The sequence below is a fragment of the Marmota flaviventris genome, chromosome 5 (assembly GCF_047511675.1).
Source record: "Marmota flaviventris isolate mMarFla1 chromosome 5, mMarFla1.hap1, whole genome shotgun sequence".
Classification (NCBI taxonomy): Eukaryota; Metazoa; Chordata; class Mammalia; order Rodentia; family Sciuridae; genus Marmota; species Marmota flaviventris.
This window is the reverse complement of record NC_092502.1, coordinates 13,210,575-13,236,574: the sequence shown is the minus strand read 5'-3', so window position 1 is coordinate 13,236,574 and position 26,000 is coordinate 13,210,575. Positions and strand designations below refer to the sequence as shown.

The 26,000-nt window shown below is 50.2% G+C and overlaps 1 protein-coding gene across 1 annotated transcript in view; it reads right to left on the bottom strand.

Annotated features, from left to right (window-relative positions):
* Positions 1-694: 694 nt before the first annotated feature.
* Slit3 (slit guidance ligand 3) overlaps positions 695-26,000 on the bottom strand; it is a 568,801-nt gene continuing 543,495 nt past the window's right edge. Inside the window, exons 30-36 of the mRNA XM_027938651.3 lie at positions 24,182-24,319; positions 22,603-22,843; positions 20,993-21,123; positions 11,308-11,462; positions 9,509-9,794; positions 7,708-7,916; positions 695-1,179 (exon numbers count right to left, since the gene is read on the bottom strand). Coding sequence (XP_027794452.3) covers positions 944-1,179; positions 7,708-7,916; positions 9,509-9,794; positions 11,308-11,462; positions 20,993-21,123; positions 22,603-22,843; positions 24,182-24,319 — 1,396 coding nt within the window. The 3' untranslated portion in view covers positions 695-943. The remainder of the gene's footprint in view (positions 1,180-7,707; positions 7,917-9,508; positions 9,795-11,307; positions 11,463-20,992; positions 21,124-22,602; positions 22,844-24,181; positions 24,320-26,000) is intronic.

The following is a 26,000-nucleotide window of genomic DNA, read 5'->3' as shown; positions in this document are numbered from 1 at the left end:
CTGAGGGCAGACTTGGCTGTGGCCTCCCTCTTGCGGAAGCCCTCACCATCTCCTCTCTTGCTATTGCATTCCAGTGTGGAGTTGGCTGGGGGTGGAGGATGGGCTGGGACCCTCCGGGGAAGAGCCAGTGCTGGGGGCCTGGGGGACTGCCATGCCCTCTTCCCTCCACTCACCAGGAGGACCCAGGAAGGGCAGGGTAAGAGCAGCTGTTTCAAAACAGGCCCAGATTAAGTGCTGGGCAAAGTTCAAATGGCCAGTCCTCTAATGCAAACCAGGGCCATCCAGGAAGGAGAAAAGGGGTCTCCTGTGGGCTCAGACCCCGCAGCCCCCAGGGCAGATGGGCAGTCAGCCAGACCTCCAGAAGCTTTTCTGGGAAGAGATGGGCATCTTGGGCATAGACAACCTGGGCTGTTAAAAGCTGAGTGTGTGTTTAGGAAGAGAACAGAAAGAGTTAAGACCAAGAAACAAAGAACAGTCCTTCCTCTCTCTTCCTCTTGCGCACTTCCTGAGCAGGTAAGCAGGTCCTGTCCCTGCGGGCAGGGCAGAGAGTGCTTGGGAAACAAAGGCTCCTCTTTCTTCCTCAGGCCGGCTCTCGTTTCATTATTCTTATCCTTTTGTTTAAAACATTTTTATTAGTCTTTTTTAATCTTAAAATTTTAAACAGCTGTTTATAAAAACACAACAAATACACAACACAAAACAAACCTTGGTAAAAATAACTCACGATATAGTACATATACTCAGACGGCGTGATAGATTTATATAATAAAAGATGAAAATAGTCACTTTCCATAATAAAAATAAGTTCTATTTTTTTGTTTATTTTACAATATACTTAATATTCTCTTCTTCTTTTGCTTCCTCTCCTTCATTCCGAAATCTACAGGGGCCCGTGGCTGTCCCTGACCCCACGAGCTGGAGTCTGAGAGGCAGCAGGCGGGGCTCAGGAACACGGGTGGCAGCCGCACTCCAAGTGTCTCTCCACCTCCTCCACGAACGAGGAGCCGTCCGTGCACTGGAAGACGTATTTCCGCCGCTTGCTGCGGATGGGCTGGCAGCACTGGGACCCGCAGCCCCCGTGACATTCCATGATGGGCACCTTAGAGGCTGTGGCACAGGACGCGTAGCCTTTCTGGCGGCGGATGGCCTCACGGACCACCTCCCCCAGGCATGGATTCTCTGCAGAGGGCAGAAGAGGTGGGGTCAGGACATTCCAGGGCCCTGGCAGGACCAGAAGTGGTTCCCAGCTGGGCGGTTCTGGAACACTGTGGTCTGAAGACCACGTGTACTTATTCTTTCACTTGTCCACCTGCTGATGCGGCCATCTGTCCATTCATCCACCTACCCACCCACCCAGCAGCCCTCCATATTAAATGCCTTTTCTGTGCCAGGCTCTATAGTAGGTGCAACCAAGCCTCAAGCACATGAGGAAGCAGCTTGGTTCCTTCCTTCAAGGAACTTCAAGTCCAAACTAGATGAAGGCCAACTGGTGGACTGTGGCCTAAATCCTGTCCCCAGACACGTGCTTAAGAACTAAACCACTTACCAACATTCAACAAGCCAGATTTCTGGGCTGGGGTTGTGGCTCAGTGGTAGAGTGCTCACCTAGCATGCGAGGCCCTGGGTTATATCCACAGCACCACATAAAATATATATAAATAAAATAAAGGTATTGTGTCCAACTACAACTAAAAAATAAATATTTTTTTAAAAAGCCAGATTCCATTTAAGACTTTGACTTTCCGGCTTCTTTGAAAACCAGAAAGTCTGGCGAGGCTGGGCTGGCCTCCCTGCTCTGTAGTGATGGGTGGGAGCTGAGCGTCTCTGATGGGCCAGGAGATCTCCAGGCTGCCCCGGGTCCCACGGCCCTCAGTGCCTGTCTCCCTCGTCCAGAGTGCAGACACTAATTACAGGATCACTTAAGTGGATATAGCTGTAATGGGAAACTGAGGTGGGACAGGTTGATATAAGAGCATATGGCAAGGGAACCTGCCCTGGCCCAGGGAAGCTTCTCTGGGAAATGACGAGGGAGTTCAGATCTGAACAGGAGCAACAGTTGATGAGGCAAAGGGCCTTTGAGGCAAGATTTCCCCAAAGGCCTAGAACTGACAGGAGGGCTGGGCAGGGGTCCCTGGTCTGCTTGAACCTTCAACCTGACCTGGCTCTTCACCTTCAGCCCTCTCCCGTCCTCATGACACTGGGCTACGTCTGGAGCAGGTGCTGAGGAAGGCAGTAATGGACTCAGTACCAGGACCCTCCCCCTTACAGCCTGGACAAGTCACTGGTCATCCTGAGCCAGTTTCCTGGCCTGGAAGATGGTGACATGTTTGCCTGGAAGATGGTGACATGTTCTTCCTACTAATTCACAGCTCTTGTGAGCATCAGAGGAGACTGAAGGAGAAAGGGCCCTCTGCGTTTTAAGGCTTCAGGTATTTGAAGGTGGTGAATGGATCTGTGTTAAGCTACACATAATTCTTTAAAATCATGAGGTGGTTTAAAGATTCAGAAAGAGTCTAGTGACAATGGGTGTGCATGTGTGTGCAAGTGGGAGCAACCTGGGACAGGGAGGGAGAGTACCCTGTGTCAACATGTGACAGCTGGGGCCAGGCACTATGGGAGCTGTTCACACTACCCTGAGGACTTTCCTGTGGTTATTTAAAAATAGTTAGTAAAGTTGAAGAAATGGGCTGTTTTGCTGGAGAATAGTAGTTCCTCTGGATTTGACACATGAGAGTTCTCTAGTGACGGGGGCCGGCTGCCTAGGATGCTGGTGGCAGGGAAGAGGACTTCTCAGGGTCCTTGTGGGAGAAAAACCTCCAGTCACCGCAGCCAGGGGGCCATTCCCTCGTGTCACTAGCTGGGGGTTCATGAGAACGGGTCAGACCACCCACAGCAACAGGGGGACTGGACGGAGACTGCAGAGGAACTTGGCAGTGGCGAGGCGTCTCAAGGACCCACAGGTGGAAGAGAGAGATGGAGGACAAGGGAAAGAGCTCCCTCCCCTGGGAGAAGTGCCTTGTTTACTTTTGTTATCCCTTTTCTGTATCTCAGGGAAGTGCTGGCCTGGTGAATGAGTTGGAAGTATTCTGACCTCTTCAATTTCCTAGAATAGTTTGAGAAGAACTGTCATTTAATGTTTGATCAAATCTAGCAGTGAAGTCATGAAGCCTTACTTTGATGGGATAGCTTTTCATTACTGGCTCAATTTCCTTACTGTTTTTGTCTGTTTGGATGATCTGTTTTTTCATGATTCAATCTTGGCAGCTTGCATGTATCCAGAAATTCATCCATGTCTTCTAGGTGGTCTATGTGTAGTCATAATAGTCTCTGATGACCCTTAGTGGTTCTGTAGCATCAGTTGTAATGTCTCCTTTTTCATCTCTGATTTTGAGTTTTCTTTTCTTCTTTGTCTAGCTGAAGGCTTGTCAGTTTTTGTAGTGTTTTCAAAGAACTATCTCTTCATTTTGTTGGTCTCTATATTGCTTGTGTAGTCTCTATTTCTATCCTACCAGCTTCAAGTTCAGCTTGTTCTTATTTTTCTAATTGCTTGAGGCATGATTTTCATTTATTTGAGGTCTTATTTTGGGATGTAAGTACTTATTGCTATACACTTCCCTTTTCCTATGTCCCATAGGTTTGGGTATAACATGTTTCCATTTTCATCTGTCTCAAAGAAGTTTAAAGTTTCCCTTTTAATTTCTTCATTGATCCATTGGTTGCTCAGGACCATGTTGTTTAATTTCCATGTAGTTATAAAATTTCCAAAGTCGATCTAGTTATTTTAGTTTTGTATTATGGTCTGGAAAGACACTTGATATCATACCTGTCTTCTTGAACTTGTTAAGACTTGTTTTGTGACCTCACATGCTCTGCTGTGGATAATGTCCATGTGCGGATGAAAAGACTGTGTATTCTACTGTTGGATGAAATGCCTTGTGAATATCTGTTGGTTTCACTTGGTCTGTAGTATAATTTAATTCTAGTCTGCCTGTGTTGATTTTCTGTCTGGATGATCTGTCTGCTAATGAGAGTGAGGTCTCCTACTACCCTGTATTGCAATTTATTGCTCCATTTCTATCTATTAATATTTGCTTTATATATGCTTTGGTGCTGAGTGCATATATATTTACAGTTGTTACAGTCTCTTGCTTAATTGACCCTTTCATCATTATGTAATGGCATTGTCTCATTTATTAACTCTTGACTTAAAGTCTCTTTCATCTGATAGAAGTATAGCTATTCTGCTTGCTTCTGGCTTCCTTTGCATGGTATGTCTTTCCCATTCCTTCACTCTCTGTCTTTACAGGAAAGTGAGCCTCTGGTAGGCAGCATATAGTGGGGTCTTATGTTTTAAATCTCTTCAGTCACTCTGCATCTTTTGCTTTTATTTTTGCAATGCTTGGGATCAAACCCACAACCCCATGCATGCTAGGTAAGTGCTCTTCCACTGAGTTACACCCCAACCCATCTGTATGCTCTAATTGAGAAATTTAATCCATTTACATTCAAGATTATTATTGTTAGGTAAGGGCTTACTCTTACCTCTCTTGGTCATTTGTAGATCTTTTCTTATTTTGTCCTTTCTTTTTTAGTTCACCTTTGTAGTTTTCTGTATTGCTATGATTTGATCCTTTTTCTTGTTTGTGTATCAATTATAATTGTGTGTGTGTGTGTGTGTGTGTGGTTACCATGAGGTAAACACAAAGACTTTTACAGTAAGAGTAGACTATATTGATCCCAACTCTGGCCACATATAAATATTCTTCTTTCACCTTGATCCCTCAAAATTTACATTGCTGTTACTTTAATCTACATTTTTATATTTTGTATTCCATAACAACTCATTTTAGGCACATTATCCTTGACCATTTTGACTTTAAACCTTTATACTAGAAGTTTGAAAGATTTGTATACCACCATTACAATAATGGACTATTTTGAATTTGATTATAAGTTTATCTCTATCACTATAGAGATACTTTCATGTTTTCATTATAGTACTTACTGCCCTTCCACTTCTAGCATAAGCCCTCCCTTAAAGCATTTATTATATGATGAGGTAAGGAATGACCTCAGTTTTTCCTTGTCTAGGAATGACCTTATTTTCTTCACCATTTTTGAAGGATAGCGTTGCTGGGTATGATATTCTTGGCTGGCTGTGTTTTTCCTCTCAGCACTTAAACAGGTCATTCATTTTTTTTTCTCTAGACTCCAAAGTTTCTGCTGAAAAATCTGCTGATAGTCTAAGGGGGAATCTCTCATGTGACTGGACACATTTCTTTTGCTGCTTCTAGAATTCTCTCTTTGACTTGTAACCACATGATTACAATGTACCTGGAAAGAAAATTTTGGGGTTGAATCTGTTTGTGGATCTTTGAGCTTCCTGAATCAGGATGTCCATATCTCTTACAAGACTTGGGAAATTTTCAGCTATTATTTCATCAGATAGGTGTTTTGTGCCTTTCTCTGTCTTTCCTCCCACTTTTACTACCCTAATGAGGTAATTTGTTATTTAATGGTGTCCCATAAGTTGAGTATGCTGATTTCTTCTTCTTCTTCTTCTCTTCCTCCTCATCTTCTTCCTTCCCTCTGATTTGATTGTTTCAAAGAACCCATCTTGAAATTTAGGATTTTTCTTCCACTTGATGTAGTCTATTGTATTTTTAATCTCATTCATTTAATTGTTCAGCTTCAATATTTCTGTTTTATTTCTTTTAATATCTATTTTTATATCAGATCATGAACTGTTTTTTCTGATTACATTGAGTTATCTTCCTGTATTATCTTGTAGCTCACTGAGTCTCCTTAGGCTCATTATTTCGTATTCTTTTTCATACATCCATCTTTTCTTTGTGGTCAGTTATGGAAGAATTATTCTGCTCCTTTTGAGGTGTCATGTTTCCTTGCTTTTTCATATTTCTTTTGTCCCTATATTGATTTCTGTGATCAGGTAGAACAGTCACCTTTTTTAATTTTATGGAGTAGAGGAAGACTTTCTCCTGTAGATGAGCCCTAGGGTGTCAACTGGGCAGGTGTCTTGGTTTGGTCCTAGACTGGTGCCATAGTGTGGTCTCCCTGCAGTTTCTTCTTCTATAACCAGTGTTGTGATGCCTGAGTGCTTCTGGTCTCAGTGCAGGAGTTGTGATGGCACAAGTGTGGTGTCACTGAGTGAACAATGCTGGCTCTCTGGCTGAGGAGCCACGTGTGGCAACTCGTCCAGACCAGGCTCAGCCTCCCTGTCATGAAGAGTGCATTGTGGGTCCAAGTGCCAAGGTCACAGCTGCCACACTGCCCCTGGACTTGAGCAGCTGCTGTCCTAGTGCTGCCATCATTTATGTGAGTGTGAGAAATGATGAGGGATGGAGGGATGTGGTGCCTCCTGGCTCCTGGGCCAGGGCACACTGTGGTAGGAGCTCAGGCCGTAGGTGTCAATGGGGGCCCCTTGGTTCTCGGCTGGTAGGAGTCTTGGTTCTGAGCCCACCTGGGAAGTGGGGTGGCTGAGCACGGTGCTCCACTCCACTCTGTATGCTGCTGGCGTTTCTCTGGTTACCAGCTCCTCCCCAACTCCCTCACCATGCTCCACAATGCTCCCTTAGACATTCTAGTCAAAATGTAGCTATTTATTCATTCATTATTTGAGTCCTTTTATGAGTTGGAAGAGGCATCTATTAGGTTGCTCTAAGCAGTCAACTTGCTGATGTCACCCAAAAGTCTGAACTTTTAATCCTGTCTTCACTATGTTCTCACTTCATCCTCCTAATAAACCTATGCAGGGGCACTGAGTCATCTGTACTTCTAAATGAGGAATTGTGACCCAGAGAGGTAACGTGTACGGCTCAAAGCACAAAAGTTCCAAGTGGCAGAGCTTGGCCTTCCTCCTCATGGCCACTGTTCAGACTCTCAGCCTAGACTTTTCATGAGACTAGTTTATGTAGTTCAGCTTCTGACTTCTTAGCAGTGTTCCAGGCACCACATACTTTACAGCTCATGTAGTCCAACAACTGGACAAGGCAGTGTGGTGACCAACACCTAAAATAGCTCCCACTGACCACCATGTCCTGGTATCCACATTCTCTATGTAGTTACCTTCCTCAGTGGATGCCCTTGACCCATGAACCAAAATGATACAGAAATGGTGGTGCAAGTTCTTTTCAAGGTGAGTTGGGGACACTGAGGCTTTGTGGCTTCCTCTTTGCTCTCTTGATTTTTTCCCCTGTGCAGGAAGCCAGCCTCCCTGTTGTGAGAGCCCTCAAGTATTCCAGGTAGAGATGTCACGTAGGGAGAAACTGAGGGCCCCTGCCAACAACCAGCACAATGGAAATGCACCAAAGTGGAGGCAGATCTTGCTTCTTGGATCAGCTTCTGGAAACCCACGGCCCTTGCTGTGCTAAATCCAACCTTGGCCGATTCCAGCTAAACCGTTTTTGAGTTTCTGACCCACCCAAACCATATGAGATAGAAACAAATACTGTGGTTGGAGCTGCTATGTTTTGGGGTCCATCTGTTATGTAGCAGTAGGAATCTGATACAGGAAGCTATAGAATTGCCCCCATTTTCAAGCTGAGGGACTTGAGGCTTCGAGTGTGACTGAATCAAGGGCACATGTCACCTGAATGGCACAGACAGACTGAGGGGTTCTGGGCTTGGAGTCGAGCTCGGACTCCTGCATCCCTCCCGGGGCTCTTCCCATGAGCACAGTAGACTCACCTCGCTCACAGTGCTCCCCACTAAAGCCTGGCTGGCACAGGCAGTGGGGCTCCCCTTGGTCTGAGATGTGGCACTGCCCATGGTGGCACTTGAAGGCTGAGCAGGCATTGGCAGAGTCGTTCTTGTGGTCACACAAAGCTCCTCCATAGCCCTCGGCACACTTGCACACATATGAGCTTCCATTGGCCACACATTTTCCATGGTTGCAGCTGGGGGCAGAGAGGAGAAGGAGGTGGGAACCAGAGCAGGTAACTTCCAGAAGCTTCCCTGTCCAACCCAGCCAGGGACCAGGGATCTGGCACTGTGGGATCTTGAGCTGAGTGCAGCCCGGGAGCCGTGGCCCTGTGGTCTGCCTGTTCCAGCCCTGTGGCCGAGCATCTGTCTTTTCGCAAACTCCCTGTCCCAGTGGCCAGCTGCAACTTCCCCCAATGTCCTTTACCAGCTGTGACAATAGGCTCAGTTGCCAACAGTCTCTCTCTCTCTCTCTCTCTCTCTCTCTCACACACACACACACATACACACACAGTGCTTGGAGGAAAGTTAGCTTTCTGTAAACATTTCCATGGCTCTATCATCTTAAAAGATAACACTATGACTACTACCACTACAGGTTGAGCATATTTAATCCAAAAATCTGAAATCTCACATGCTTCAAAGCCCACATTGAGCACCAACATGATAGCACAAGTGGAAAACTGCACACTTGACTCCGTGGGATGGGTCACAGTTAAAATGCAGGTGCTCTAAAAATATTGCCTGAAACTACCTTAGGGCTATGTGTACACACTATATAGGAAGCAAATGAATTTTTTATTTAGACTCAGGTCCTACCCCCAACATGTCTGCCAGCCCTTGTATACGTGCATAAATATTCCAAAGTCCGAGAATACCCCAAATCCAAAACACCTTTGGGCCCAGGCTTTTCAACCAAGAGCTATATTAACCTGTACCCTGAGCAGTGCCACTTGCTGTGTGGCAGGCTTGGTGATAAGCTCTTTTGCCACAACCACCACACCTCTGCAGCTGCCAGGAGAGCCTCATCCACGTCTCCTAGGTGGGAAGACTGGTGGTGAGGACTCCATTTTTAACCACAATGCATCATTTTCCCTAATGGGATGACATTCAGAGCCAGGATTCATGCTGATTTCAGATTCAAATGTACACACTCAAGAGTAACACAGGAAGTTCAAACCCTTTACAGCCATCCCTCTTTCTAATCCAAAATGTTGTTTCCAGCTTGTTTAGGCAAACAAATGACCACTCTTGGCTCTGGAGGCATTTTTGGTTGAATCAGATTTCATAACACTGGGAATACCAGGTCTCTTATATTAAGCATAGGCCTGGCACATAGTAGGCCTTCCATAAATGTTTGTTGAATGAGTAATAATGAGAACCCATCAGGCGTGCTCTGTGTGTGGTCATGCAGACCTGGGGCCTTACCCAGGGCACTGGCTGAGGGGCAGCCACCTGGGGCTGAATTCACCCTTGTTCTACTCACCCTTCAATGGCTCAAGGGCTGTATGCACCCAAAGGGGTGCCTTTTTCTAATCACAAGAGGCAACACGGGAGCTGGTGGTATCTCCAGACAGAGTCACAGGCGGCTTGGCAGCCTGTTTTGAGCGAGGCTCTGTGCTGATGTCTCTGAGTGAGGCCTGCAGCCTGGATGCGCAAGCTCAGCCTCTTGACTGAGCAGTCATGGCGCCATCCACCACGTGACCACATTCCTCCATCAGTGCCCCCTCCTCAGGTGGGGACAGGGCCAGCGGGTATGCTGGGAGCCTGGGACTGTCAGGACACTGACCTGTGACCGAGGCAGGGGTCCCGGGCTTCCTGGTCGCACAGCGGGCCGGTCCAGCCTGGGTGGCACTCACACACCACACTGTCCTTCTCCACGGAGCGGCACAGGCCATGCCGGCACACGGTGCAGGACTTGCAGCCTGGTGAGACTCCTGGGGACTGGGGCGGGAGGGCCTTGAAGTCCTGCAGCTCATTGTTGATACGCACCTCGTGAATGCAGCCATGGAAGCCACCCAGCGGTCGGTCCGCGCCCTGGCGCAAGGCCGAGAGGCCGGTGGAGGTGGGGATGCCTGTGGGGGGACGGAGAGGGACAGCCTGAGCCCCTCCTCCCACCCGCCCAGTCCTGAATGAGAAGGTGCCCTTCACACGTTCTTAGTTAAGGGCCTCTGCTATTCAGATTGAAATGATGGCCTACACCTGGGCCATATCCTGGGAAAGAACTGCACTCTTGGTCCTGCACTGGGGGCGAAACTTGAATTCAGTTAGGCACAGTGGTGCAGGCCTGTAAATCCCAGTGGCTTGGGAGGCTGAGGCAGGAGGATGGCAAGTTCAAAGCCAGCCTCAGTAACTCAGTGAGGCCCTAAGCAACTTAGAGAGGAACTGTCTCACAATAAAAAACAAAAAGGACCAGGGATGTGGCCCAGTGGCTAAGTGCCCCTGTGTTCATTTCCCAATACCCCACCCCGCAACTCCCCTCCCAGAAAAAAAAAAAAAAAAAAACAGCACTTGAATTTATTGTCAATGCTTAAATATAGAAGATACCCCACAAAAATCCTGTATTTTGATCTTCCTTAGAAAAAATGAGGGGGCAGTGATTAGCACTGCCACGTGGACTACTGGCTCAATTAAAGGGACCACCAGCTTAGGCAAGGGATGGGTGGTCCCAGGTCACCCTGAGAGCCTCCAGACCCTGCAGGAGAACCCATGGCAGCCCAGCCAGAGTGCGGGAAGGAAGATGCGGAGGAGCAACCTGCCCAGTGGAACTCTGGGTTCAAGGTCCTCTGGCCTTTACTACCCTCTGTGCTTTGTCCCCCTTGTCCAGGTCTAAAAGGCACAGCGGGGGGGGGGGGGTGGGAAGGCCGGGTTTGCTTCCCACCAGATCTGCTTTGGTCTTCTTTCCTGCTCCACTTCCCGCCACCCCCTGCTGGGGGCCTGTGGCCAGGCCCGAGGCTGGAAGTGTTGTTTTGGCCATGAGTAGAGCAGGTGGGGGGGGGCAGGAGAGGGAGGGGAGCAGGTGAGGGGAGTGAGCAGGTGAGGGGGGGAGCAGGAGAGGGAGGGGAGCAGGAGAGGGAGGGGAGCAGGTGGGGGGGAGCAGGAGAGGGTTGGGAGCAGGTGGGGGGAGCAGGTGGGGGGGAGCAGGTGAGGGGGAAGCAGGTGAGGGGGGGAACAGGTGAGGGGGGAGCAGGAGAGGGGGGGAGCAGGTGAGGGGGAAGCAGGTGAGGGGGGAAGCAGGAGAGGGGGGGAGCAGGTGAGTGGGGAGAGCAGCTATCTTCCTCTGGGGGGAAGCTGTGTCCTGTGTACCTTCTGGGATGGCTCTGGGTCAGGTGTACTCTTCTGGTCCCCTGCACCTGGATAGCCTGTTCCCAGGGCACACTGTGGGCCTGGGCCAGCCCCCTGAGGTGACTTGGGTGGAGTCTCAGGGATCCCTGTGTTGACCAAGCTGCTCTAGCGGCTTTTTATAATGCCCAGGTCGTCACCTGACTGGCTTTGTATGGGTGCTGAGATGGGAGCAGGGAAGCCCTACGGTAGGTCTGGGTCTAGCGCTGGAGCAGAGGGCTGGAGACGGTGGGGAGGGAGCATTACCTCCAAGGTAGAGGGGGCTGTTGATGCCCACGGCAGGCTGCTTCTGGAGCTTGCCCAGGCTCTTGGGGGCTCCTTTGTCCACCACCAGGTTCAAGGTCTGGTTCAGCATCACCAGCTCCACACTGTGAAACTGCCCATCATTCACTGTCTCCACACTGGGCAGGGAGAGAGGGAAAGAGACAGAGGTTCAGTGAGGGCCTTCCACAGCCGGTACTGGGCTGCAAACTTGGCCTGCATGACTTGCATCTTGTTTTACTTTCTATTTGGAAATAGCTTCAAGATTACATACGCCCCAAAGTAAAAACAGTGCAGAAAATACTTACTACCCAGGTTCTCCTATTATCCCCATTTATCTCTCTTTACACACATACACACAGTTTTTCTGAATCATTTAAAGATACATACACCACAGGCCTTTACCCCCAGATCGAGTCTGTGCTCCCTAAGGACAGGAATGTTTTCTTATGTAAGCACGGCATAGTCATCAACTTGGGAACCACTTAACATTCATACTGTACTCAGAGCATCTAATTTTCCAAAGGATCCAACAGGGCCCTTGTGGCATTTCCCCTTCTAGTACGAGATCCTGTCCAGGGGCAGTTATTCCACCTGGCAATCTTTGTTTGTGTTTTTTCTGTCATTCACAGAGCTCAGCACCTCCTTCCTCAGGCCATCTGCATACCACCCGGGCATTGTTTACTTGACAAATTTTACCTTTGATGGCCCCATTTCCCCCTCAAATACCAGTAAGCCTATAAGGTTAGCCCTGTTCTAAGAAATATTGTTCAAGAAAAAAGTTTGGCTGTGATTTAAATTTTTTTTTTTTCCAAGTATCCAAAACACATTCTCTTACAGCCAGAGTTTCAGCAGTGTGTCTTCATTTCACCTAAATTCATCTCATGGGCTTCCAGGGGTGTGCATCACACATTTGGGGAAGTTAAGTGTCTCAACGCCCCTGCCAACTAAGAGTTTTGTCCCAAGTACAGAGATGAGAAGATGGAAGCTCACGGAAATTAGTTTCCTGAAGGCCTTACTAAGTGGTTCAGCAGGGACTTGAATGAAGGTACCCTCCGCCCCCCTTCTGGCCTCTGCTGGTGCCAGCAAGCACTCACAGAGGGCTGACGGGCATGGCCAGGCATGGTGCTAAGTGGCTCACTCCCATTATGTGACTGTTGAGATAATTCTATGAAGTGGATACTAGATATCCTATTTCACAGAAAAGACACTGAGGCCCAGAGGGGCTAGGTGATCTGTCAGAGGTCACCCAGCTAATACATGTCAGAAACAGTATTCATAGGGAGAACTTTTAACTCCAGAGTTCTGCTGAGGGTTCTGCTGGGAGTTCCTGGGGCTGGGAAGGAGTATCGAAGGTAGATGGCAAGACTCTGGAGATGTGCCACCTCCTTCTTCCCTGAACAAAAGGGCTCACTGGGTGGACCGATCTTGCTCATTCAGGTGTGGTGGTCTGTGCACACTCCCTCTCTCCTTGCAATCTCCCAGGGGAATCCTGCAGCCTTCAACAAGAGGGTTCGAGGGAGGGGTGGCACTGATTTCTCAGGTGGGCAGTTTCAGTGAGTGACCCAGATTTAGAAATTTCAGCTGGAGAGAGAGTGTGTGGGATGTACCCAGGGAAGACAGGCGAGGCTGGGCTGGAGTGGGGAAAGCAGAGCCCATTTCGTCCCTGCTGCTGGGTGGCACCACGGCCAGTCAAGCAGTCGTGGAGACAGACCACCCTGATTCCCTCAGACGCAGGTGGGGGGAAAAAAAACCTCTCAAAATTATTGTGATGATCGAATCTGAGGGGGATGTGGACATGCTCTGCAGACTGTAAATTACTGGGACCATGTGAGCGGTTATCAGTGTATTTAGAATATTTATACCAAGAACCTATCATCGCCTGCAAACATAGGGCTCCTACTTCAGTGCTGATTCTTGGAAGAAAGAGGTGGCGGAGGAGACATGCAGGACCCCAGGACCCACCCATGCAGTGGGTGATCTCTTCTCGCATCTGTTCATCTTCCCACCATTTATCTGCCAATGCTCCCTCCTCTCCACCCATCCACTGCCTCCCCTCCCTCCCATCTCTCCCCCTTCTGCTTGATCATGCATCCATGATCCATCTGCCATCTGCCATCCACTTGAGGGTGCATGCAGGCCACACTGTCCTAGGTGCAGGATGGACAGGGCACCTGCCCTCACAGAGCCCACACTCCCCCTGCCTCAGTCTTTCCTCTAAATCACATAGCCAGCTTATCTATACACATCCATGACACAGGGGAGTGGTGGGAAGAGTGGGACTGAGAGAGACCAGCAGGAATCTGGTTCTGATAGGGAGCTGGGCAGCTGCCTGGAAATGAAGTTGCCTGATTCTAGAAGCTTCTCCGGCTGCTCCAAGCCGTGAGCCCAGGACAAGGCTGAGCCCGGGATCCTTCAGAGAGTTGGTGAGTGTGTACAGGGGGCGGCTGGTGTGCAGGGACCACAGACCCTCACACTCTGCAACCACATGTGCAAGCAGACACACCCTGGACCATCTCTCAGTGACATTGTCCTGAATGCACGCTGGCTCCTGTGTGAGTCTTCAGTCACTGTGACAAACACCTGAGACAATCCATTAAGGGAAGGAGAGATGGACTTTGGCTCATATTTTCAGAGGTTTCAGTCCCCGGCTAGTGGCCCTGCTGCTTTAGGCCTCTGGTGCACGGGACATCATGGCGGGAGAGTGTGGCAGAGGGGGCCTGCTCACCTCACTGTGGTCAGGAAGCAGAGAAGAGGAAGGGGCACGCCCGCATGACCTAACTTCCTCCCTCTAGGCCCCCTCCCAAAGGTTCCACACCCTCCCATTAGTGCCACAGACAGGGACCAAGTCATTAACACATGGACCTTTGAAGGACATTCAAGACTGAAGCTATGGCGGCTCCTATCCTGGAGGTGTCTGAATGGACGCCAGCAGCAGCCTGCCCTGGGGGCTCTGGGTAGGCAGGCGGTCTTGGTGTTTCCTTGGTGTCGAGGTCCAGGGCGCAGGGCAGCTCTTTCCTATTCTGGACACACACAGCCACGCTGAGCACACACCACTGGCTCCTTCCTGGCTGCTGGCTCCAAGCCTTCTCTCTTCTCTGCTTTCTGAGGTCTCAGCCCAGGGCCTGTGCGTGGCCTCGGAGGCAACCATCCTGGAGACAGTGGTTTGGCAGTTGCTGCAGCAGCAGAGAGCTGTGGCTGCCAGCTCCTGTCCCAGACAAAGAGCTGGGCTCTCGAGGGCCCAAGAGCCTGGCTCTTGCAGACAGGCCCCTTCTCCTTCCAGTTCATGCTCAGGGGTGAGGATCTATCACCCTGGCTCCTCCCACTTCTGTGAGCCCAGTTTCTGTTTGAATACAATGAGTTTTGTACTCATTTTACACTGGGCCTTAGTGGGCAGTGCATGATCCTTAGAAGCTCTCAGGAACCGTGGAAATGGTGACTTCCTCCTCCATGATGTGGGCGTGGAGGAGCCAAGTCTGGGTGTGGCAGAGACTGGGAGCGCAGGTTGGTGGACTGTAACAGAGCCTGTCTGCTGGGTTCTCAACTGCACGGCCATGGGGGATTTCAGAGTCTATCATTTCAATGGTTTATCACCACCTCTGAGGAGGGTACTCTTGTGGGCCCCCTATTATATAGAGATGGAACCTAAAGACCTTGACCAAGACCACAATGCTTGAAAGTGGTGGAACCGAGGACTGATTCCAACCCAAAGCTCTCATGACCACATCCACGTCAACAAATGCTCGTGGGTTGACAGGTCACCTTCTTCCAGGCACATCTGAACCAGGGGCGCCTATCATGCCCAAAGCCAGTGCTTTTCAAGCTGTGGGTTCCAGAGGCCTGGAGTGCACTGTGCTGGAAGTTCTGATTCTTTACCATCTCTTCCAAATCAGGTTGGTTTCATTTCTGCCTTTAAAAAAAATACATGATTCTTGGCCTTAAAGATAAAATATAAATGGGAAGAAGGCTTTGCTGCTTTCAAAGAAGAGAAAAAAATTGAAGAGACACAACAAAAACCTAGTGTTTGGTTTAAAAGAAATGGCCACACTGTGTTCCAAGCCCTGGTCATCGGTCCCCTAGAGACATATGTAGGGATGTCAGGAGAAGACAGGGCCCTGAGAGTCTTCCTCATCATCCACTGAGTCAGACAGAACTGTCATCAAGTGCAGGACGGAGAGGACTGCAGGTGGCAGAGCTGGCTGGAAGGCTCCTGCAGGGGCTGGGGTGAGCATGCCCATAGGCCAGAGTGGCCTGTGGGGTCCTCTTCTGCCTTAACCACAATGGTGGGTGGGCACGTGTTGGGGGCTTGGTGGGGCCAGGGTGGTGAGGTCAGGGGTGGTGGGGCCAGGAGCTGAGTTGCTATGCAAAGCACAGGACTAGCCTTCTCTCCCTGAGCACTCTCAACCCCAAGGTGGGGCTGCACTTTTTTCTCCATTTGGAAACGGGAGATGCCAGGCCCGGAGACTAAGATGCTCCATATTACAGTGGAAACAGCAGAGGCAGGACTTAAATCCATGTTACACTGGGCCTTAGTGGGCAGTGTGCCAGGAAGGGACCTGAGGCCACTGTGCCAGGAAGGGGATTATGAGGGTGGTCAATCCTCCAGGTGCTGGAGGCCCTTACCTGTATGCTGAGTGTGACCAGTAGGTGGCGACAGAGCACCGCAGGAACAGAGTCCCTGGGCTTTAGTTAGGCAGCAGCCTGAGACTTAGGCCCCACTGCAGCCAGCCCCACTGCTGTACCCTAGGGACAGGTCATGCTTTCTTCTGGTTCTGGGTCCAGTGCGGAGGGAGAGCAGGCTTGGGTGGACACCTATCCTGGGTTTGACCCCAACTCTGCCACTTACTGGCCTCCTCTGAGTAGTAGGCTTCTCATCCCCCTGAAGAGGAGTGATGGTTTGCCCGGGGCCTGTGCTGAGGACCACGAAGGCCTCGAGAGTAAATGGAATGGTGGTAATTACGGCTCTAGGAGCACGTGCCACACCAGGCAGAGCTTGCTTGCATATACTGTTTTAAAGAGTCGAACATTTAAAAACTGGGATATTTACACAAACCTAAAATTTCCAGCCCCTCCTGATGCTCAGAACCCTTCGAGGTCATCTGCCCTCGCATGAGGCTGCCCCCTCCAGGCTGCCGCAGTCTCCACTGCTCCTTAGTGCACTCCCATATACAGTCCCACGTCTGCTCCTTGCTGGGCCCCTGGCCTCGCAGACGGGTGAGCTTGCCTCTGACAAGTCTGGCTCTGAGCATCAGAGAAGTCTGTCCCCTTCTGGGGCAGGCAGGGGCTCAGGTGGGCTTTCTTGCGTCTTCGTCCTGGGGCCTGGAATGCGTCTTGTGCCTTCACCACCTCCCGTGACCACAGTTGGGCAGACGAACAAAGCAGGCACCGGCAGGAAGCCAGCTGCTGCAGCTCTGTAAATCCGCTGGCTGCTCACCCTTGCCCTGGCCTGGCTCATGGGCGTCTCTGGCCGTAGGAGTCTGCAGCTGCCAACTCCACGGGTGAGCCCTGGCATGGCTCCCTGGCTCACAGCCCAAGGCTGAGGTGGCAGGCTGGTGCCAAGAGGTCACTGTAGTCACTCTGAGGAGATCCGGTTCTATTGGCTGGAATGGCCTTGTGAGCTCCTCTGCAGCTGTCACCTCAGCCTGTAGCCCTTCATCTTCTGATGGTGACCCCTCCCAGGGCTTCTCCTGTTCTGTGGAGATGCTCCTCAGTGTGGAGAAGCCTGTGGAACACTGCCTCCTCCCCAGGAACCCTTCCCCGTCCCAGCAAGGTGTCTGCTCCTTCTTCAGAAGTGTCCCCACCTCATGCTGCGGTGTCTCCATGGACACCTGTTTGCTTCTCCCCAGGTAACTTGCTGCTTCTTTAACCCATTAAGTCCCATTTCTGGAACACCTGAACAATTTACACTGAGCAACAAACACACACCTTTTGGTAACTTTGAAACACATATTTGTGTTTGTAGAGTTCTAATATTTTAAGAAAAGTAATAGGTAAATGATTTGTGATAATATTCATTAAAATTATTGCTATCACTAATATTATTAATGATATTATATTAATAAGCTCTAGATTATTATTATTTCCAACATATTTTAATGCACCTTTGTTGATTTCATTGAAATATTCACAGATTAAAAAACCTGGGGGTGTAATGTGCTGAGTTATGTCTTCCTCTCGGGCCTGTGTGTGCCTGATCCCATGGCTCCTACTCTGGGCCCGCGTCTGGCCCAAACGAGGTGTTTGGTTGTGTTTTCTGAGTCAATGGAGAGTGGAAGAGAATACTATAGGTTGAACTTCCCTAATCAAAAAATCCAGAACTAAAAATACTTCAAAACCTGAAAATTTGTGAGCACTCACTGATGTCACAAATGGCAAATTCCATACCTGATCTCATGTGATGCATCACAGTCAAAATACAGGAGCAATAAAAAGATAATACAAAATTACCTTTGGTTAGCAAGGCCCTAAATCACTTAGTGAGACCCTGTCTCAAAATAAAAAATAAAAAGGGTTGGGATATGGCTTAGTGGTTAAGCACCCTGGGATTCAACTCCCAGTACCAAAAACAAAACAAACAACAACAACAACAAATTACCTTTGGGCTAAGAAAGGTGTATATGAAATAGAAGTGCGTTTTGGATTTAGACTTGAGACCCATGCCCAAGATAGCTCATTATGTATAAGCCAATATTTCACAACCTGAAAACTGTCTGAAATCCAACACATTTCTGGATCCAACCATTTTGGAGAAGGGATACTTAATCTGGAGAAAAGGATTTGGAAGCAAAAATACTTCAATGTGGGATTTCTGGAGCCTGGGGCTCCTTAAACCTAGAGCTGAAGGGCAGTGAAGATTGTCCCCCAGCTGGCATGGGGCTCCAGGCCGGGGTTTCCTGGATGCACATCAGTGGGATCTTCCCATGGAGAAGCCTGGCATGCCCCTGTGCCACGTCTCAGACAGGAGCACTCTCTCAGCATGCTGCCAGTGCCTCCTGTGAGCCCGCCCCTGACTAAGCCACAGCACCACCAGCCAAGGTCAGCTGGGGAGGGGGGCTCCACTCAGGAGGCCCAGGCTGTGCACGGGGGCCTAGCTGCACTGGAAGCTGGCCCCACCTCCTCAACAGGTCTGTGTCCAGCTCAGCGGGCCAAGCACCATCCCAACCCTCAGCAGTGCCTAGGAGGGCCTCCATGGCGCACAGTGGGGGAGCTGGGGCAGGAGGCAGGTCACTTGCCCACACCCAGGTCTGTGTAGCACCAGAGGCTTTTTGCCAGGCAAGAGGTTGTTGGGTTGCTGGTGGCCCTGCCCGCCTGGCTTTCTGTCCTCCCGCTTGGAGCAGGGCCACTGGTTCCAGGAAGAGACGTCAGGAGGCCCCGTCTCCAGAGAGCTCTGAGGCCACCGGGCGAGTTGCTTCTCCATGTCCACTGACCCGGTCCTCCCCACCCGGGATGCTTCTGGTGCTTCCCGCCCTCCAGGCTAGTCTTTCCGTCTGGCTGATTCCCCTGTCCTGCCTCTTGTCTTTGCTGCTGTCCCAGCCTGGCGTGCCACCTCTTCTCTGCTCCTCTCAGCCTGGCGTGCCACCTCTTCTCTGCTCCTCCCAGCCTGGCGTGCCACCTCTTCTCTGCTCACACTAGTTCCTCGCCTTCATCAAGATGCAGCTCAAGCCGGGTGCCATGACGCACGCCTGTAATCCCAGCGGCTCAGGAGGCTGAGGCAGGAGGATTGCCAGTTCAAAGCCAGCCTCAGCAAAATGTGAGGCACTAAGCAACTCAGTGAGACCCTGTCTCTAAATAAAACACAAAATAGGGCTGGGGATGTGGCTCAGTGGTCGAGGGCTCCTGAGTTCCTTCCCCATACCAAAAAAAAAAAAAAAAAGAAAGAAAGAAAAAGATGCAACTCAACTCAACTGGCTGCTTCTCCAGTGAGTTCCCACGTGTGAGCTGGTGGGCCTCAGACCTACGCATCGGAATCACTTGGAAGGGTCCTTAAAACACAGATCTGTTGGGGACAAGCCCCACCCTCACATGGGCCCAGGTGTTGGATTCAGAAGTGCTGGGGCAGATTCTGCATTTCTACTACCTTCCAGGCACCAGCTGCTGCCTCGGGGCCACACTCAGAACCACTATTTTTTTTTTTTTCCCATTACTGTTTTTGGTGTTGGGGATGCCCCCCAGGGTCCTGGGCCTGTTAGGCAAACACCCTGCCACCAAGCCATATTCCCAGCCAGACCACGGGTTGTAACCAGTGGTTTTCACACTGGGTTTATTGGAGGAGAATCAGGGGCCTGGATGGTTAGGGTGGGAATGTGGCTCCATCCCCGGCCCCCAGGGCACTTTGGCCTCTATGCATTTAATACTCTTGAGTTTAATATCAAGTTTCAACTGAAGAAAAGATTTAGTTGGGGGGAAGAGGAAGTCCAACTATTTCTTCTTTTCACCAACCCCAATGGAATACGCTCCTGTTTCCATGGTGAAGAGCATGGCTCTACTTTGTTCTGGGATTTCCCCAAGTTCTGCTCCTGGTCCACTAGTGGGTTTTTTTAAAAATATTTTTTTTAGATGTGTAGACCTTTATTTTATTCATTAACTTATACATGGTGCTGAGAATTGAACCCAGTGCCTCACATATGCTAGGCAAGCGCTCTACCACTGAGCCACAGCCTCAGCCCCCACTAGTGTTTTTCACAATTTGGGGGTAACAAAGACATGTAAAAATTCTAGTGGTTACTTTTAAGAATTATTATAAAGATATTTGTAACTAAAATTATTTTATATTTTAGCTCTTTAGTACTGGTTTCAGATTTAGTAGTTCTTTTAAATTTGGGGATTTTTGCACAGACTTTACCTGTTGAACATCACTTATCCAAAATGCTCTGAAAATTTTTCGAGTGTTATGTTGGCGCTCAGGAAATTTCAGATTTTGGAGAATTTCAGATTTTCCCATCACTGGGGGAGGGTGTGCCCTTGAAGGGATATTGGGACACCAGCCCCTTCCTCTCATTCTCCCTCTACTTCCCCACCACCAAGAGGCCAGCTGCTTGCTTCACATGCTCCCTGTGATGGTGTGCTGCCAATGCACAGGCCCAAAGTGACGTGGCCAAGCAACCATGTACTGAAACCTCTACAACTGTCAGCCAAAATAAACCTTTCCTTTTTATAAGTTGATTTCCTCAGGCATTTTGTTACAGTAGTGGGAAGCTGACTAGCACACAGGGTGACTGTGTTCTGAAGTTGTCCTTCAGGGCAATTTGAAAGTCACTGAAGCAGTGGCCCTATTTCCCAATGCTCTTGAATGTCTTTCCCTTGTATTGCATGCTAATTGCCCCGTTTTCTTTCTTAAACTAATAAAAGATTAGAATGACATTTTGAAAAGGGCGTCTCATTAAGCAGCCTCATTCCCATTGGAGCACCTGGCTCCATGCACAGTAGCCAGCTGGCCATTTATCTTATGGTAATGAGGTGTCATCTTCCCGCTGGACCCTGCCTTCCTGGCCTGCCTCTGCCTCCAGTGCTGCCCTTCTCCCTCCCACCTGCCACTCTGTGCAGGAAGTGTGTGTGTGTGTGTGTGTGTGTGTGTGTGTGTGTGTGTACGCGCGCATGCGTGGTGGGGTATCAGCTTCACCCTGGCTGCTCTGGTGTGGAGGTGAGTAGTGGCTGGGGGCGTGGTCCTCACCTGTACACCGTGGTTGGAGGGGAGCTCAGGCTGTCATAGACCAGCCTCACGTGGCCCTGGTACAGCTCCAGCGCCAGGGGATCATTGTCTCCCTTGTAGAGAAGGATGCCATTGTCCTTGTCAGTGGCCACCTGGAGAGAGGGCCGGGCACGTGGGTTAGGGCTTACCTGAGGTCAACCTCTCCCACCCCTCTCCCAGCACCCTCTTCCAGATGGCTGCTTCTGGGGGTACTTTAAGATACACCAGCTTCTGGCTTCACCCAGAGTGAGCTCACATGAAACTTCTCCAGGGGATTGTGAAATATTGCCAAGGCCGAGAGCCAGGGGGCGCTCCTGTGCCCGCCACCTGCACTCATGGCCGGCACCTGTGTAGCTGTGAATGGGATGTGAAGCAGGGAAGTTTGACAGGACCCTGGAGATCTGGGGTTGGGACCCAGAAGCTAGGTCTCTGGGTGGAGCTGGGGGTCCAGGGACAATGGCAGGTAGAGCTTCCTTCCTATTTGTGCCAGGCCAAGCCTCAGCTGAGGGGCCTGCCCACAGGCTGCAAGCTCTGCCAGGTGAGGAGTTTGAACATTGTGTCGACCCGACCCCAGCACCTGGAAGAGTCCCTGGGATGTCTGGGTGCTCTCTAGATCTTTGTTGAGCAGTATTCCCCCATAAACTCCAACTTTAACCTGGGCTAATTGGCCATAGCCAGAAAGAGAACCCCAGTGAGTGCCCAGCAGCACCCAAACCCAGGGGCAGGGGCCACTACCTGGTCAGCACCATCCTGGTACGTCTTTGGGTCTCCTCTTCCATGAGGAGCCTGCAGGTGGGGCCTGTTCTTTGCCCATCCTCCGCCTTCCCTGCCCACATCTACCTCCAGAACAGCATTTAGCTTAACCAGAAATACAGTCGGGAATACACGGGCTCAGGTCCAAAGCAAGGAACCTGAATGAAGCTACTGGGAAAAGAACTTGTTCACCCTGAACGGGTTTCCACTGTGTTTGTCCTCTGGGCCTCTGCACTTGCTGAGAAATCTGCTGGTCCTCTCCAGTCTGCGTTCACCCTGTACCCTTGGCTTCCACTCTTCTACTTTCATCAGAAAACTCCTACTCATCCTTCACCTCTCAGCCTGGGCATCACCGCCTCTGAGAAGCCTTCCCTGCAGAATGGGCTTGCTGTCCCTCCAGCACATTCCCGCAGTGACCCTTGTGCCGCTGTCTCTCTCCTTGTCCTCCTGGATGGACAAGGTGCTTTTTCTGTTTTGTCTACTATCGAAGCCCCGCTTCTCAGCAGTATCTGTATATAATAGTTGAACAAATATTTTCTAGAGGAATGAGGGAATAAGACTAGAAACGGGAACTGCCATTTGCAGTGAGGGCTGGTCAGGAGGCATCTAGAAATCTATCTAGATAGAGCGAGTCCTACTTCCCCAAAGCTGAATGTTGTCCTGGATAATTTTTTGGGGGAAGGAGCAGAACTGCTAAGACATGAGGCATCCTGGTGGTTCTCTGGTACAGCTCCAGCACCAGGGGATCATTGTCTCCCTTGTAGAGAAGGATGCCATTGTCAATTCAGGGACTGGGGGCAAACTGGGTCCTTCCAAGGGCAGAACGGGGCAAGGCGAACCTGCAGAGAGATGTTGGCCTGGGGCCGGACCTTGGCGGAGGCCAGTTCCACGTAGGAGTCCTTGCCCACGAAGTTCACAGTGATGAGTTTCTCGCATCTGGGGCCAGCAAAGCCTGGGGGACAGCGGCAGGTGGGCTCCTGCTGCACCACAATGCACTGAGCCCCGTTCTGGCACTCGTACTGGTCACAGGGGCTGGTCTGCAGCAGAACCATGGGCGGGGGGTGCTCGCAGAAGAGTCCACTGGTAGGAGGGGAGGGAAGCATGGGGGGAGCACAGGGCAGAGGGGGGAGAAGAGACAATCAGTTACCAACAAGGAGCCTCTGGCAGAGAGCCCGTGAGATGGGGGGAGACAGTTCCAGGGTCTAGTTCCAGCCCTGCCACTACCTGGGGCAAGTCCTTTTTTTTTTTTTTTTGCTTTAAGTCCAAGTTTTCCCATTTTTAAAGTAACTGAGTCAGACAGGTCCCCAAATGTCAGTGTCATCAGAATGCGTGGGGTGAATTGTCAATTGTTAATTGTTCCTGTTCATGGATGGTGAAGGGATAAACAAATGCAGGTCGCCCAGTGAGATGCTGCTGGCCCTTACGGGGAAAGGGAGTCCTGACACACATGCTACAGCAGGTGGGCCTGGGAACATGATGCTGAGCGAAATAAGCCAGACACGAAGGGTAACAGGTTCTAATCACGTGGGCTCCCTGGAGTGAACAGGGAGGAATGCAGGGCTGTTGTTTAATGAAACAGTTTTGCAAGAGGCAAAAGTTCTCGAGATGGATGTTGGTGATGGCCACACCACAAGGTGAATATGCTTAATGCCACTGAGCTCTATCCTTAAAAATATGTAAGGTGGTAAATTTTGTTATGTATATTTTATCATGCTTTTTTTTTAAAAAAAGTACAGACTTTCTAGCCCCCTTTTTTTCTATTTTAATTTTTCTAAATTTTAATTCAGTAGCTCTGGCGTGGGGCACAGGAATCAATATTTTCACGAGCCTCGGGTGCGGAGGAGGGTCTCAGTCCAGCTTTTAGAAACTCTGGCCTTGAGAACTCTGTGGCTCCTTCTAGGCTCAGGACCTTGGAGTCTATATGCAAAGCTTATTTGCACATTTTAGGTTTATGCCATCTGGTGAGCACTGGTAGGCATGGCACTGGTGTCCAGTCTGACCCCCACTGACCCTTTCCCCCCGGCCCTGCTAGTCAGTGTAGGAGCTGGACCGGGAACCCAGGCTTCTCCTTCCACAACCCCCTCAGACATCTAGCCGCCGGCCCAGGCCTCCCCTTTTTTCTGGCTTCATTGATTCCAGAGACTGTCCCAAGCCCCCCACTCACCTCCCCTTTTCTGCCATTGGGACACCACAATGTTTGTGTTCTCCAGCCTACAAGACAGACCCAGCCACGTGGGCAGGTGGCTCCACCACCCTGCAATCTGGGCTCCAAGATGGTGGCATCCTCCCTTAGACGGCATCCCATGCAAGCCTGACACGTGGGCTGGGACCTAAGTCCACTCTATAAGAGTCCCTTTGGGTAGCTGTAGGGTGCCTGGGCCTAGACTGTCGTCATCCAGAGGAGACTCTCTGCCATACCTGAAGCCCTGGGGGCAGATGCATGTGTAGCCATTGACTGCGTCCACACACTGGGCTCCGTGGCGACACTTATGAGCCGCGCAGTCGTCATTGTCTGTCTCACAGAGCTTCCCGCTGTAGCCAGGGACGCATTCACACCTGGAACACAGTCAGTGTGAAGCTACTCTTAGGCCTGGGCAGCTTCCCGGCCTGGCTCCTGTCCCCCTCCAGGTGGCCTCCCTCCCCCTGTCCACTCAAGTTCCTTAAGGTTCTGCCTGGCCTGGCTTCACTCGGGTACCACTCGTGGTCACAGCCTCCGATCCGCGCCGTTGAGGCCTGTCTGCTTCATGCAGTGGGGAGTGTTTCCAGGAGCCAGGCCGAGGGCCATGGGGTGGAACCACACAGCTTTTGGCGTGGTTCTGCCACCTTCTCCCTAGAACTGACCTTCAGGACTGTGTCAGGCACTGTGCTAAGCACATGCCAGAGTGTCACACTGAGTCCTCCCAGGACCCTGAAAAGGAGGGTCTATCATCAGGAAGAAGACAGAGCTCAGAGAGCTGAAGTCACTCCTGTGCCCTGCGTGGAGTGACAGTTTACACTATGTGTCAGACGCGGTTCTAAGTGCATTGACCATTCATGACCTGTGTTTTGGTTTCTTCATCTTTAAATACAGTTGATGATAAATAATAAATGAAATGCCTTGTGGGGGGAGGGCTCAGCATACTGTGGTCCACACCTCTGCTACCACGGGAAACCTGGCCCTGGAAAGATTGTGTCTTTGAATTCTCCTGAATTCAAAAGAGACCTGGAGAGTAGCTCAAGCCCTCTGACCCTGCCCAGAGCCATAACAACTGCCCAACACTTCACAGGATCAAATCCAGCCTTTTAAGTATGGAGTTCAGGGCTATTGATAAGGTCTTTATCAGCAATTAGGGAAGTTATTCACACTTCCAAACTCAGCAGTGAGGTTTGGAGGCCAATGTGTTTACATTCTACTTTTTTTAATTTTATATATTCTATAGTCCTCTCCACACTGGCACTGTCAAACCTATTAATTTATTTTTTGGAACTTAGGACTGAATCCAGGGGTGCTCTACTACTGGGCTACACTTCCAGCACTTTAAAAATTTTTTTGAGACAGGATCTCATTAAGTTGACTGGCTGGCCTCAAATTTGTCATCCTCCTGCCTTAGCCACCTGAGTTGCTGAGATTACAGGTGACCCTATGCCTGGCCACATCTCGAATTTTATCAAGCCTATAAAACAATCAGGGATCTTGCTAAAGTGTAGCTTCTGATTCAGGGAGTCTGAGCAGGGCCGGGGAATCAGCATTCCCAGCAAGCTTCCATGTGTGGTTGCTGCTGCTGGTTGGGGGACTTCATTCCCTGCAGCCAGGATCTAGACAACACTACTTCATCCAGAGAAGAGGCTGGTGACACCCTGCATTTCCTATTGCTTCCAAATGGCAAGAGCCTGTATCTTTCTTCAAGTTAAAGTGAAAGGTTAATGTAATTTTAGTATCTGTTGGATCCATTCATTGTGGACCAGGGGGAGAAAACAGTGACACTCTTGTTTGCAGGACATCTGGAGTCTGGATTTAACTGAGAAACTGGCCAGGCCTGGGGGGGCTGAGTCCACACCTTTCTAGGCCTGTCTCCAGGAGATGTGCTTTACCCCGCTGTGCCTCGTGGACTGTGGGCAGTAGTTGTGCATTCTGAGATTGTTGGGTGTTCCATGAGAATGCTCCCTGCCTGGCTCAGAGCAAGTTCTCAGTGTGTGCCAATCACTGTGATCTTTGTGTTTATGATTATTTTCAGTGTTTATGGGCAGGTCCTATCTG